The 12,046-nt window shown below is 38.3% G+C and overlaps 1 protein-coding gene across 9 annotated transcripts in view; it reads right to left on the bottom strand.

Moving 5' to 3' along the window:
* Positions 1 to 12,046, bottom strand: part of KIF21A (kinesin family member 21A) — a 139,223-nt gene that overhangs the window by 54,479 nt on the left and 72,698 nt on the right. For all 9 annotated transcript variants that reach the window (XM_054719159.1, XM_054719162.1, XM_054719160.1 and 6 more), the window contains exons 6-10: positions 11,465 to 11,632; positions 9,301 to 9,416; positions 5,804 to 5,999; positions 5,013 to 5,202; positions 4,577 to 4,640 (exon numbers count right to left, since the gene is read on the bottom strand). In XM_054719159.1, the coding sequence (XP_054575134.1) occupies positions 4,577 to 4,640; positions 5,013 to 5,202; positions 5,804 to 5,999; positions 9,301 to 9,416; positions 11,465 to 11,632 (734 nt within the window). The remainder of the gene's footprint in view (positions 1 to 4,576; positions 4,641 to 5,012; positions 5,203 to 5,803; positions 6,000 to 9,300; positions 9,417 to 11,464; positions 11,633 to 12,046) is intronic.

Genomic DNA, 12,046 nt, shown 5'->3' with positions numbered 1-12,046 from the left:
TCCACTCTCTCTAAATAATCTTTCTCAAAATCAATGAAAAGAATATCCTCGGGTGAGGATTGACAAGAAAATTAAAAAAAGAAGGCAACCAAAGTATAAAAACTCAGCTTAACTATAAAAACTCAAAGTCAAAATTTGTACTTTTCTGTATTTTCAATATCTATCACAAAGCTTGGGTGCATAATGATGAATATTAGTAACAAATGAAAATATAATAAATGAACTGTCAATAATAACCTGTATTTTAATTGGCTGATTTATATAATAGACAACTTGTGTTTTTATTTTAAACTAGAGGCTCGGTGCATGAAATTCATGCATTCGGGGGGGGGGGGGTCCCTCAGCCTGGATTGTGAGAGGACGCAGGCCAGGCCAAGGGACCCCACTGGTGCATGATCAGGGCAGGGGAGGGACGCGGTAGGTTGGCCAGCCTGGGAGGGACTGCAGGAGGGCTCCAGGGAGTGCCCGGCCTGTCTCGCTCAGTTCTGATGGGCCGGACCCCAACAGCAAGCTAACCTACCAGTTGGAGTGTCTGGTCCCTGGTGGTCAGTGCACATCATAGCAAGTGGTTGAGTGGACTTAGCATATCATTAGCATATTACACTTTGATTGGTTAAACAAAGGTCTGGACAACCGGACACTTAGCATATTAGGCTTTTATTATATAGGAATTTTGCATTTGGTAGGGGCATAGTCAATGTTTCTTCAATCTTGGTGCTGATTAAGGCTAAAACCTTTAGGGCTCATCTCCACAAATCCCATGCTACATTAGCAGAACCTGCTGCTTTTTTTTTTTTTTTTTTTTTATGGGCTGTAGAGAGAGCCTCTCTTTCCGTTCACACTCATCCACCCATCCACTGGTTGCTGCCTGCATTTCATTTAACAGGAGGCTAAGCAGTGAGGCATGAAAGGAAGTACCCAGACTTCCCTGGGAAGGAGCTGACTGAGGGCTTGCCTCTCAGCTCTGTTATTCACTAAATCTTGCACCATTCATCTCTAAAAGCCTCCACTATTTCCTCTGTAAAATGAAGATGAAAAATATATACTTTCCTAGAATTATTGTGAGGATCAATGATACAATGAATTTAAAACTCACCTGACTGATAATGTATTTAACAAATAATAACTATTTTATCAAAAAGTTGCTAACAACAATATAATCATCTAACATAGGGGATTTGTTAAATCAATTAAAAACAGAAGAGAGTACTATATAAAACCATGCAAATATCATATTAGAAAAAGAGTTAGTAACATTTTTAAAATGCTCATAATAGCTTGTCCAATTTCAAAGAATAGATAGCAAAGCAATATATACACCCTGATATCAATTTTGCTAAAGTATATGTTGAAGAAATACACCAAATGATAAAATTGGTTATAGAAATGGTGAGAATATGGTTTTAATTTTGTTTATACTGTCTTATTTTCTTTTTTTTTTAAATATATTTTATTCATTTATTACAGAGAGGAAGAGAGAGGGATAGAGAGTTAGAAACATCAATGAGAGAAAAACATCGATCAGCTGCCTCTTGCACACCCCCTACTGGGGATGTGCCCGCAACCAAGGTACATGCCCTTGACCAGAATCGAACCCGGGACCTTTGAGTCCGTAGGCCGACGCTCTATCCACTGAGCCAAACCGGTTTCGGCTATACTGTCTTATTTTCAAAAATTTCTACAAAATATATAAATCCCACCAAAATAAGAGTTAATTAATTAGTGACAATTATTGTTTCACAAAAAAATAATATGACATGTAAGTTGTTAAAAGATAACTGGTATTATTTTACAACTAGAATGATAAGACTTGAAATATAAACATTTCCAAGTGACAATATATAAATTTGTATTAAGTTTAAGAAGCTGTGAATAAATGTCTTCCTAAGACCAAGTTTTGATAGAAATATGAATTGGAGCAGGATTTAGTAAATAAAAACAGAATGAGAGAGCTTGGACATAAATAATGATAACATGTCAGATCTTTACAGTACTTTTGAATTTAAGAATTTTTATATCCTGTGCTTTTATTTGAGCCCCATAATAACTCTTTGAAACTAGCAGGTATTACCTCATTCTTACAGATGAATCAAAGCTCAGGGATGTTAGGTAACTTTCCCAAAGGCACACAATTCTTAAAAAATAGAAACTTACATTTCAAACCAGGGAATCCAATTTAAATTCAAAGCTCATTTATGCTTATCCCATGTGTAAATCATGTTTATGTTGTAAATTACAGTGCTGGGACTCTACAAGCCTACTCCTCAGGAGTGGGACACCCCTAATTAAAGAACCATCAAAGTTAGGAAAGTGGAACAAGCTGCGAACCTACACCAAGAAAGATTTGATCACTGATTGATCTCTGTTCACTGAATGGCTGAAAGAATGATCTTGTCCTAGCCGGTTTTCTCAGTGGTTAGCATTGGCTCCTGGACCAAAAGGTCCTGGGTTTGATTCTGGTCGAAGGCAGGTACCTGGTCTGGGAGCCAATCCATGTGTCCCTCTCACATCAATGTTTCTCTCTGTCTCTGTCTCTCCCCCTCCCTTCCACTCTCTCTAAAAATCAATGGAAAAAACTTCCTCAGGTGAGGATTAACAAAAAACAAAGAATGGTCCTAAGTTGAGAACTAGAAGGAAGGTATTTAATGCTGCTTTAGTCACTAGGAGGAGTGGAAATGACCACATCAGTCCTCTAGGAAAGAGTACCACTGAAGCCATTTGTCCAGAGGAGAGAGCAAGCTTAGGTAAGGCCTTAGAATAACAGGGTGGAAGACAGGGAACAGGGCACAATAACCAGAGCAGGGGATCAGCCTTCATTGTTGGCCAGTGCCGAGGAAATAAAAGAAAAGCAGGCTAGGAGCAGGAGGAGAATCTTCAGGAACTGAAAGACAGATGTCAGGTGTGTGTCAGGGAAGGTAAAGATGGGTGCTACAGAAGGAAGAAAGACGTTCTGGGCAGTAGGCAGGAATGAGCACTGCCAACACAGGATGGAAATGCAAGCCCAACTTGGTTGCTGACCAGAACCAGTACCCAGTGGCCCAATGGTCTCTGCCAAAAAGGTAAAGCTTGGAGACATGTATAAGAAAAAAAGTAACAGTTAATAGAGTCACTCTATCTACTGCCACATCAGATGTCTGCTCATTTGTCTTTTGCTTTTGAAACACTTAAGGGATCCAATATGCCTAGCAGAGGCAAGAACAGTGGAAACATTACTCATCTCTGTTTAAGAATTGTTAGACTAGCCCAGCCAGTGTGGCTCAGTGGTTGAACGTTGACCTATGAACGAGGGGGCGGGGGGTCACATCTCGATTCCCAGTTAGGGCACATGCCCAGGTTGTGGGCTCCATCCCCAGTAGGGGGCGTGCAGGAGGCAGCCAATTGGTGATTCTCTCATCATTGATGTTTCTATCTTTCTCTCCCTCTCCCTGCCTCTGTGAAATCAATTAAAAAATATTTTTTTAAGTTAAAAAAAAAAAGAATCTCTAGAATAGTCAGAGGAAGAGAAAGGGAAAGAGAACACAGATACAAGATGGAGACGTGTTAGAGTTAGGGTAGCTGTGAAACATTTCCCGCTTGGTTATTTTCGGCAAATGTGTACAGAAATGAGATCTGAGCTACTTAGATGCTCCCCATGGAGCTGACTGTGGTTTTACTGCAAGAGAAAGTAGCTGAGCCATCAGGACAAACCATGAAACCTGAACATACTATAGAAACAATTGTGTCCTTGACCTTCTTTTCAATCCCTATTCCCACAGTCTGGGCTCAGGCGATGACATTCCTTTTACTGGTTTCTATCATTCCATTTACTATTTGTAAGTTCTCCACCTAGACTGTGAACTCCTTGCTTATGTCACACTGGCTCAGTCATGGCATGGTGCCTGGCACATAGTGAGCATTTGCAGTATGTGTGTGAAATGTGAGTGATGAATGAGCCTCTGTACCACAGAGGCAGGCAAAGTGGTAGGGGTGCAATGATTCACACATAAGGTGTAGCTGGAAAAGCAGAAAGGAACCGGAGTGATCAGAGATTTTTAAAATTAGAGATGAGCCCTAGCCAATTTGGTTCAGTGGCTAGAGGTCAGCCCGCGGACTAAAGGGTCCCGGGTTCAATTCCGGTCAAGAGCATGTACCTCTCTCCCTCCTTTTCACCTTCTCTAAAAAAAAAAAAAAAAAAAAAAAAAAAAATCAATGAAAAAATATCCTTGGGTGAGGATTAACATAACAATAAAAATCAGAGATGACTCATTGATGTTGACCATTCCCAAACGGTGAGGGAAGGCACTAAAGGTCCATCCACATGCCTGTCCTGTGTGTCAGGTTGGGTAAGTTCCCATGAGGGGTATGACAACCAGAGTAGGAAGATAACATGGGGACATAATATGGGAAGAGATGGAAGGAAAGTTGTTTGGGACGTGACATTATGGAAAGGCAAGTACCTATTCCCCTACAGGTAACCTGACCAAAGGGCAGAAATATCACCGTGAACAATGACTAAACAATAAACCCAACAGCTAGCAATATTACTGCACTGAAAAGCCCAAAATGTGCATTACATCTTACAGACCATGAACTGTACCTGAGATCTTCAATTTCTTTGATATAACTGTGAATCATATTACTGATCTCCTCATTCCCTTCCCCTGCAAGATAAAACACGAAGTTAAGGATTTCCTTCAAATTAAAACTTCAACAAAACAGAATGGGAGAAAAAACACTAAGTTACAGAAACAAAATAATAATGCTCTAAAACACAAATCCTACAGCAAATTTTCCACCCTAAACTGCACAAGCAGACAGCAAGATAAAATAGCAAAGTAAAGGGCACATTTTGTTCCTGTAAGATATTATTTACAAATTAACCGTTTAACTGAAAATCATGGATTGCACATTTCTACTTCATTGTACACAGATTGACATTTCTACTTCAAATGTTCGAGATAATTAATGAACACAAAGAATGTGCCCTGCTCTCCCGAGGTGAATCCCTTACTCGTCCCACCCTACACGCTTACCTGCTCTGGCAAGAACCTGGTTGGCCTGATCACTAACAAGCTGGGTGATTCTGGTCCTCAGTGCATCAACCGTCTCCTGCATGGCTTTAATTCTTACACGCAGGTTGTTATTCTCAGTCTGTAGCATAGCATTCTCATGAAACATGTCATTGATGCTTTCCACTCCCTCCTCATCAATTATTCTTTTACCCTAGGGAAGAAAAAGATTCCCCTGTTGGTTGAGGAGCCTTAAATACACAAGAGATTTGTTTAAGGATATTACAGGACTATGCAGTTCTACAACCAAGAGCCCGTTGTCTTAACAGCCTCAAGGCAAAAGTGATCCTTTTACTCTACAGCATCTCTCCGTAGCAGTTCTGTCACTAAAGGAATTGATTGAGCACTGGCTGGTGTGTCTCAGTTGGTTGGAGTGTTGTCTGAGGCACTGGAAGGTTATGGGGTCCATTCCCAGTCAGGGCACATACCTCGGTTGCGATCAGGCCTGTACAGGAGGCAACCAATGGATGTTTCTCTTCTCTTTCTCTCCCCGCTTCTTACCTCTCTAAAATCAATTTTAAAATAATAAATTGATTGATTAAATAGGAAGCCTTTTGAAGCAGGTTTATAGATAGACTAAACATTATTAATGGCTACCCACAAGGAAAGTTAGAGAATTCTACCTTCAAAAGGAAGAAGACCACTATCATGACAGACAGGAGGCTCCAGAGAATCACATGTGCAAGCCATCACAAAAGGCATCATTGTGTTCACAAAATGTATCACAAAATGCAAAGTCAAACCCAGTAGCTTACTGTTTTGTACTCCATGAGCTCCATCTGAAGTCGTGTGATCTCACTGCGGAGTGCATTGATCTGCTGACTAGCTCTGTCCTGATTGACCATCACCTTGTTCTTGATATTTCTAGCTCGATTGGCGTATTTGAGGGTATTTAAAGTTTCCATAAAATCCCTGTCTGAAGGGCTGACACATGCTATCATGATTGTTTGGCTGAAAGTGACAAAGAAGAATAAAGGCAAATAAAGCACTGCAATAATCACTTTTTAAATCCCTGCCTTTTGAATAATATCTTCTCTTTGAGATACCAAAAGATTGACACTGATAACTTAAAAATAAAAGCAAATGTAAAAGCCCCTATGCTTTATGACTATCTTAAAGAAAATTAATTTATATTATCCTTCTTTGATCCATAATGTTTTGAGAAAGTATAAGTACATATATTTATTTCTCACCTCTTTACAAAAAAGAGTTGAGGCAATGCACACAGAATAATTCTAAAATTTAATCTACCTATGTTCCAAATTGAAATTCAAAAATCATTATCTACTTAATATTTGAGGATTTAAACTTTTTTTCTTTTTATTTAATCACTTGTAACCTGATTTTTGTTGTTAGCAAAAAATTTCGTACTAAAAGCCTACCACCTGAACAAGTGTATAGTATATCCATAAGTTATAAAAACATCATTTGTGATTGACTGGTCAAAGTTCAGGCCAGATTACACAGGGGAGAAGGGAAACATTACTTTACAGTAATGATGAATTGCTTTATCAACCAAAGAATAGAATAGTAAAATGCTTAGTATGCCCCAGCTATTATGTCTGTCAATGAAACAGACAAGGACATTCTAATCGGCACTGACACTGAAAGAGCGAATTAACCCACCCCAGTAAGGAATTCATGCCCATCAATTCTAATTAATCACCTCCTAGTCTCCTGCTTCCACTCCTGCCTTCTGCCTTCCCCCAATAATTTCAACACAGCACTCCTAGTAACCCTTTTAAAAGACATCCCATTCCACCCATCTTTTTCTCTTTATTGACTGTTGCTCATCCTTATTTATCCTCACTCTTATTATTATTCAAGGCTCAACTCAGATATCATCTCGTCCAAGAATCCAACCCTCATCTGACTGTACTTATTCTCTCTGCTTCCTTATACCCCCTGCATATCTCTTTTTTATTGGTTATATTATTATTATTATTTTGAAATTTTATAGATGCCAGCTCTTACACCCTAAACTCTAGGGGCCAAGAACCATCAACTTTATTTTGGATAACACAATATTTAAAACATTCTAGGCCATTAATAATTGTTTGTGGAGTATGTCATGTGTACATAATCTTACCTGATAATAGACAAACATGTAAATTGACCGTACCTCTGCTATGCCACCAGCCAATCAGGAGTGATATGCAAATTAACCCAACAAAGATGGAGGTTGATTTGCATACTCAGCCACTGAGAGATGGTGTGTTCTGCCCCACCCCCGGTCTCTCAGGGCCTCTGGCAGCATGGGAAGGAGGGGCCGGAGTGGAAAGAGGCAGCTCCAGGGCCTGAGGGGAAAGGGGCTGGGCCAGAGTGGAAAGGCGGTGCCAGCAGCCAGGGAAAGGAAAGCCCATTCTAGCAAGGACTTCGTGCATTGGGCTTCTAGTACTTATATACTGGACATCTGAAAGTTAAGATAATTCATGCACCTCTAGCTCTTTTTTGATGAAGATAAGGTAATCAAGTAAGAGTAATGGTTATAAACACTGATTAGAGAACAGGACTACTCAAAGTATAGACCCCAGTCCAATTCCAGTCTGCAAACTATTTGTAAACAGTTCATAATAAGCATAGAAATGAAAAATAAGCATCTTAAAATTTTGCAACATTTGAGATTGCTATAATCAATGAACTCACTGAATAGAGTATAGATCAGTTCCAGTGTTTTTGAATTCACATGGTAAGTCACAAACAGGGCAAGTTGAGTACAGTCATGCATATTATTAACCCGCCACAAATCACAAATTTGGGGTGAAGGAGGAAAAGAACTTGTCCTTGAAAAGCATTGGGATCAAGTGCTTAAGGAGAATGGGAAAGTCAAGAATGAGAAGTGCTAAGATCTATTATACAGGGAAATGGTCATTAAATAAAATCCAAAAGATACATATTCAAAAATGATTGTGTTTATGAAAAGCTAAAAGAAAACATTAAAGTTGTTTACTTTTAAAGTTGCTCAATATATATATAAAAACACATATCTGTCTTAAATGAAACCATACCATTTATATTATTGTGTTACATATCATATATTATTATATCATATATCATATTATATTATGCATTAGGGAGGAAATGCATTGCAATGTTAACAGTAGTTACTTGTAAGTAATAGAAATATAATTGATTTTTCTCATGCTTTATATTTTCAGCACTTTTCAGAATTTTTGCTATAATCTTGTTATAACTTTATAAATGTATAAAATCCAGCTTCACTTTTAAAAATAAAAGTCACTAGATTATGCATAAAAATATATGCAGCTTGTGTCCAAAAAGATCTTTGATCTAATTTTTCTTTTAAGAATAATTTATACAAACGTCACAAAATGAAGGTCTTTTCCCCAAAGCTTATACAAAGTGCAATGCTTTTAAATTGAGTTCAGTCTTAAAATTCTAAGCAGGAATTGATGCTCACTAAAGAGGTCTTCTTGTCTGAAGAGTTACCACCTAGTAAGGAAATGGATGAGAAGTACCTGAGATTCTTTAGCTCGAAAACACTAAAATAGACTCTGTTAACTGTAAAAGAATAAATAAAAATGTAAGGGCTAGCTGAACTTGCTGAATTGTACTATTTGAATTTAAATGACAAAAATGTTTCTACTCATAAAGCCAACATGTTGATGTTTATAAAAAGGAATGCATTACAAAATAATGTGTTTAGCTGACGAAACATCAGAAAAATTCAAAATATGAAAAGAAGGAATATCAGTGATGCTGACAAAGTTCATAAACAGCAAATACCCTGTATTTCATTCAACTGACATTTTTAGTTTTTCCAAATGCAAAAAGAAAAAGTTTAATTTTTAGGAGACTTTGTAAAATAGTATAAAGCATATTTAAATTACTTTGTGTTTACTTAGACAGCATTTACTAGTATTTTTCAACAAAATTGTATTAGGCATATGCTAGGTAACAAGCACTTAAGCAGAACAACAAAAAAGTATAAAGAGAACGTGCAATGGACTTCATTTACAAGCTAAGTGACTGAATCAATGGCTCTCTGGATTTCAATGTCCTTATCTACAAAATAGGAATAATAATACCTACTTCAAGGGAGGGTATAAGGACTATGTGAAGTAACAACATACAGAAAGCCGCACACATTTCCGGTCATTGATAATTATTAGTTCCTCATCCTGTCAATTTGCTTTATAATAAAACCAGTTTTTAAAAGTCACTTTGCAAACTTACATTAATAATAATGGATAACTGAAATTCACAAACATGGATAATCACGTATGCATACCTGTTACCCCCGAGGGAATCCTGGAGCAGTCTTGTCAGCTTAGAATCTCGGTAGGGGACATGGGTGGCCCTCTTGCTCTTGTCTCCCAATGCACTGATTACATTGCCAAGTGCCAACTAAAAGAGAGAGAAAGAAAAATGATAAAAATGCACTAATTATAACACTTTTAAATAAAGGCTTATAGAGAATAGTATGGAGACATGACAGAATTGAAAACATTCAGGTCTGGGCTTTTTTGTTTTTGTGTTTTTTTTACATTTATATTTTGAAGTATGACCTATTAACCAAGTTTTCACTATTAACTATGAAAAACTGACATGAAATTTGACTAAAACTGACTCAAAATTTAGTACTTATATATATTCATAACTCACAAATACTTGAACTTCTATTCAGAAATTTTCTTTAGAGATAAATAAAAGATTGGTGACTTTTAACCATCTCTAGAATTATCAGACCATCAGGCTGTGTCCCCAGAAAACTGTCAATTCAGGTTGCAAATTCTTCTCCTCAACTCAGTGAAGAAATAAAACGTTTAAGTAGTTCAATAGTTTCATGACACTATCTTGTTGAAATATAGCTACCTTATGGGAAAACAAACTTTCCTTTAACCAACATAAACATGTCACTATGATTCCTCTGGAAAAGGTATTCCTAATGTAAGTACGGCTGTCTTTAGAAATACAATGACTCTAAGAGCTAAGCATCTAATATTGAAAGGAAGTAAGTCAAATCACAGAACTCTTTAGTCACTCCTCCTGCCACCCCTACTGCTTTCCTTGCTGTCACTGAGCTAGCCCCCACAGCATAGCATTAGCCTAAATGTGGGTCACACTTCCCCTCAGTGATGCAATCACCTCTACCCATGCCTCTGTTGCCAACGGAGCGTGCAGAGAGAGGCATCCGCATCACACTGTCTCCTTGCCCCTCTCTCCCAGAGAGGCTACAGTTTGGACTACTGGCCACACTGAAACTTGACCAGATATATCTGAACGTGCTTCAATAGCCTAACCAGGAAAACAGACCAATGGCTTTTGTCTTTTCCTGATAGAACAAATGTAAAAACCACCATAATTTTATCTCCTAAGTAATTCAGGACAATACACAAAATTCAGGTCCCAGGTCACTCCCTTAAACACAAAACTCAACCATATGGTGGGAGCATCAAGATGGGTATCAAGATGGAGTTGGGAGGTCTGGCTCTGTCTAATCAGCCTCCGTTGTTAATTCCCCCACAGAAGGGTTGTCATCAGACAGGAGCAAATATTGGGCAATGGCAAAATAGGGACATGTGATTGGAGGCCCCAGCTCCAGGGAGGGAAGCAAAGTAGAAAACACTTGCCCTGATGCTGTGAGCATCACAGAAGTATGTCATTACTTTTCTGTAGGAACAAATGCCCAATTTTATAACGAAGTCAATAAGAAGAAAATATTTATTACACAAAAAGTTACTCTAAAAATGTTTTCTTCCAACCCTGGCCAGTGTGGCTCAGTGGTTGAGCGTCATCCCGGGCATCAGAAGATTGCCGGTGGATTCCCAGCCAGGGCACGTGCCCGGGTTGCAGGCTCGATCCCCAGTAGGGGGCGTGCAGGAAGGCCCCCTTTCCTCTCCTCAGCTCCTTTCCTTCCATAAAACAGAAACTTGGTGCTAATAAACACAAGATGTTTTCCAATGAAAAGCACCACTAGGTGGCAGGGTATTAAAGTTAATTCCTATTACAATCCAAAAAGTTCTCATTTTGAAAAAATCCACTAAAAAACATTGATTATAATTCCTAAAATAAAGTGACTGTCACAAAATGTGAGGGGGGAAAAATGCTACTTTGAAAGTCACCCTGTGCCATAATAAGAATTAAATGTTGATACTGACAAAATGTTTTTAAATGTGGAATTTTGTAACTCCCTTCCACAATATATACTATTTTCTGAACATATCATAAAATTTAATCCAACTACATTTACATACATGAAGAAAATCTGAAATGTGAAAGACTGAAAAAATCGTGAGGAGATCAAAATTCAGGGCATTATGCCTAAGCTTACGCGTTTATTGTAACTCTCATTTCTCAGCTTAGTGCAAGGAGGCTTTCCACTTAGGTATTAAGCATTACAAAAAGAAGAAAGAACAATGGAACATCAATCTCAGTCTTAGTCTTAGCCTTACAAGTCCACAGTTGATGGAAATGCCTTCTTTTGCCCTCTCGCCTGTGGCTCCAGTTCGCTTCAGTCTTTCTGATCCTGCCAGATCAACGAAATGGAACTTTGCAGTCAGGGTTTCAAATTCATTCATCTGTGATGATTCAGAAATCACCTTGTTATCAGTAGCATTTTCCTGCAATTGAGGACAATAATTGAAAATATTTTTATTAATGTGACATTACATATCTTCTAACCCTTTTCCCCTGGTGTGTGTGTGTGTGTGTGTGTGCGCGCGCGCGCACATACACAGCGGCATATAGCCAAATAATTATAAATGCAAAAATGTCTGCTGGCAATTAGAAGCTTACAACAAAGTCAGAAAGAAACTTGACAGTCAGAACCCAGCTGTTATGAACTAAGACTTTGCTTACATTAATAAAAGAACACCTATAGCACACAGTCCTCAAAAGCAAAGCATCTCGGGTGACTACCTCCATCACCACATGGCCACAGCTTACTTTCCAGTTGCCGTAGACACATATCCAAACGTTTATTTCAAAACCTTACACTTAGCCAGCTTCAGCTTAAACAGGATCAGAGACATCTC

Source organism: Eptesicus fuscus, chromosome 7, assembly GCF_027574615.1.
Source record: "Eptesicus fuscus isolate TK198812 chromosome 7, DD_ASM_mEF_20220401, whole genome shotgun sequence".
Lineage (NCBI taxonomy): Eukaryota > Metazoa > Chordata > Mammalia > Chiroptera > Vespertilionidae > Eptesicus > Eptesicus fuscus.
This window is presented reverse-complemented; position numbering and strand designations above follow the sequence as displayed.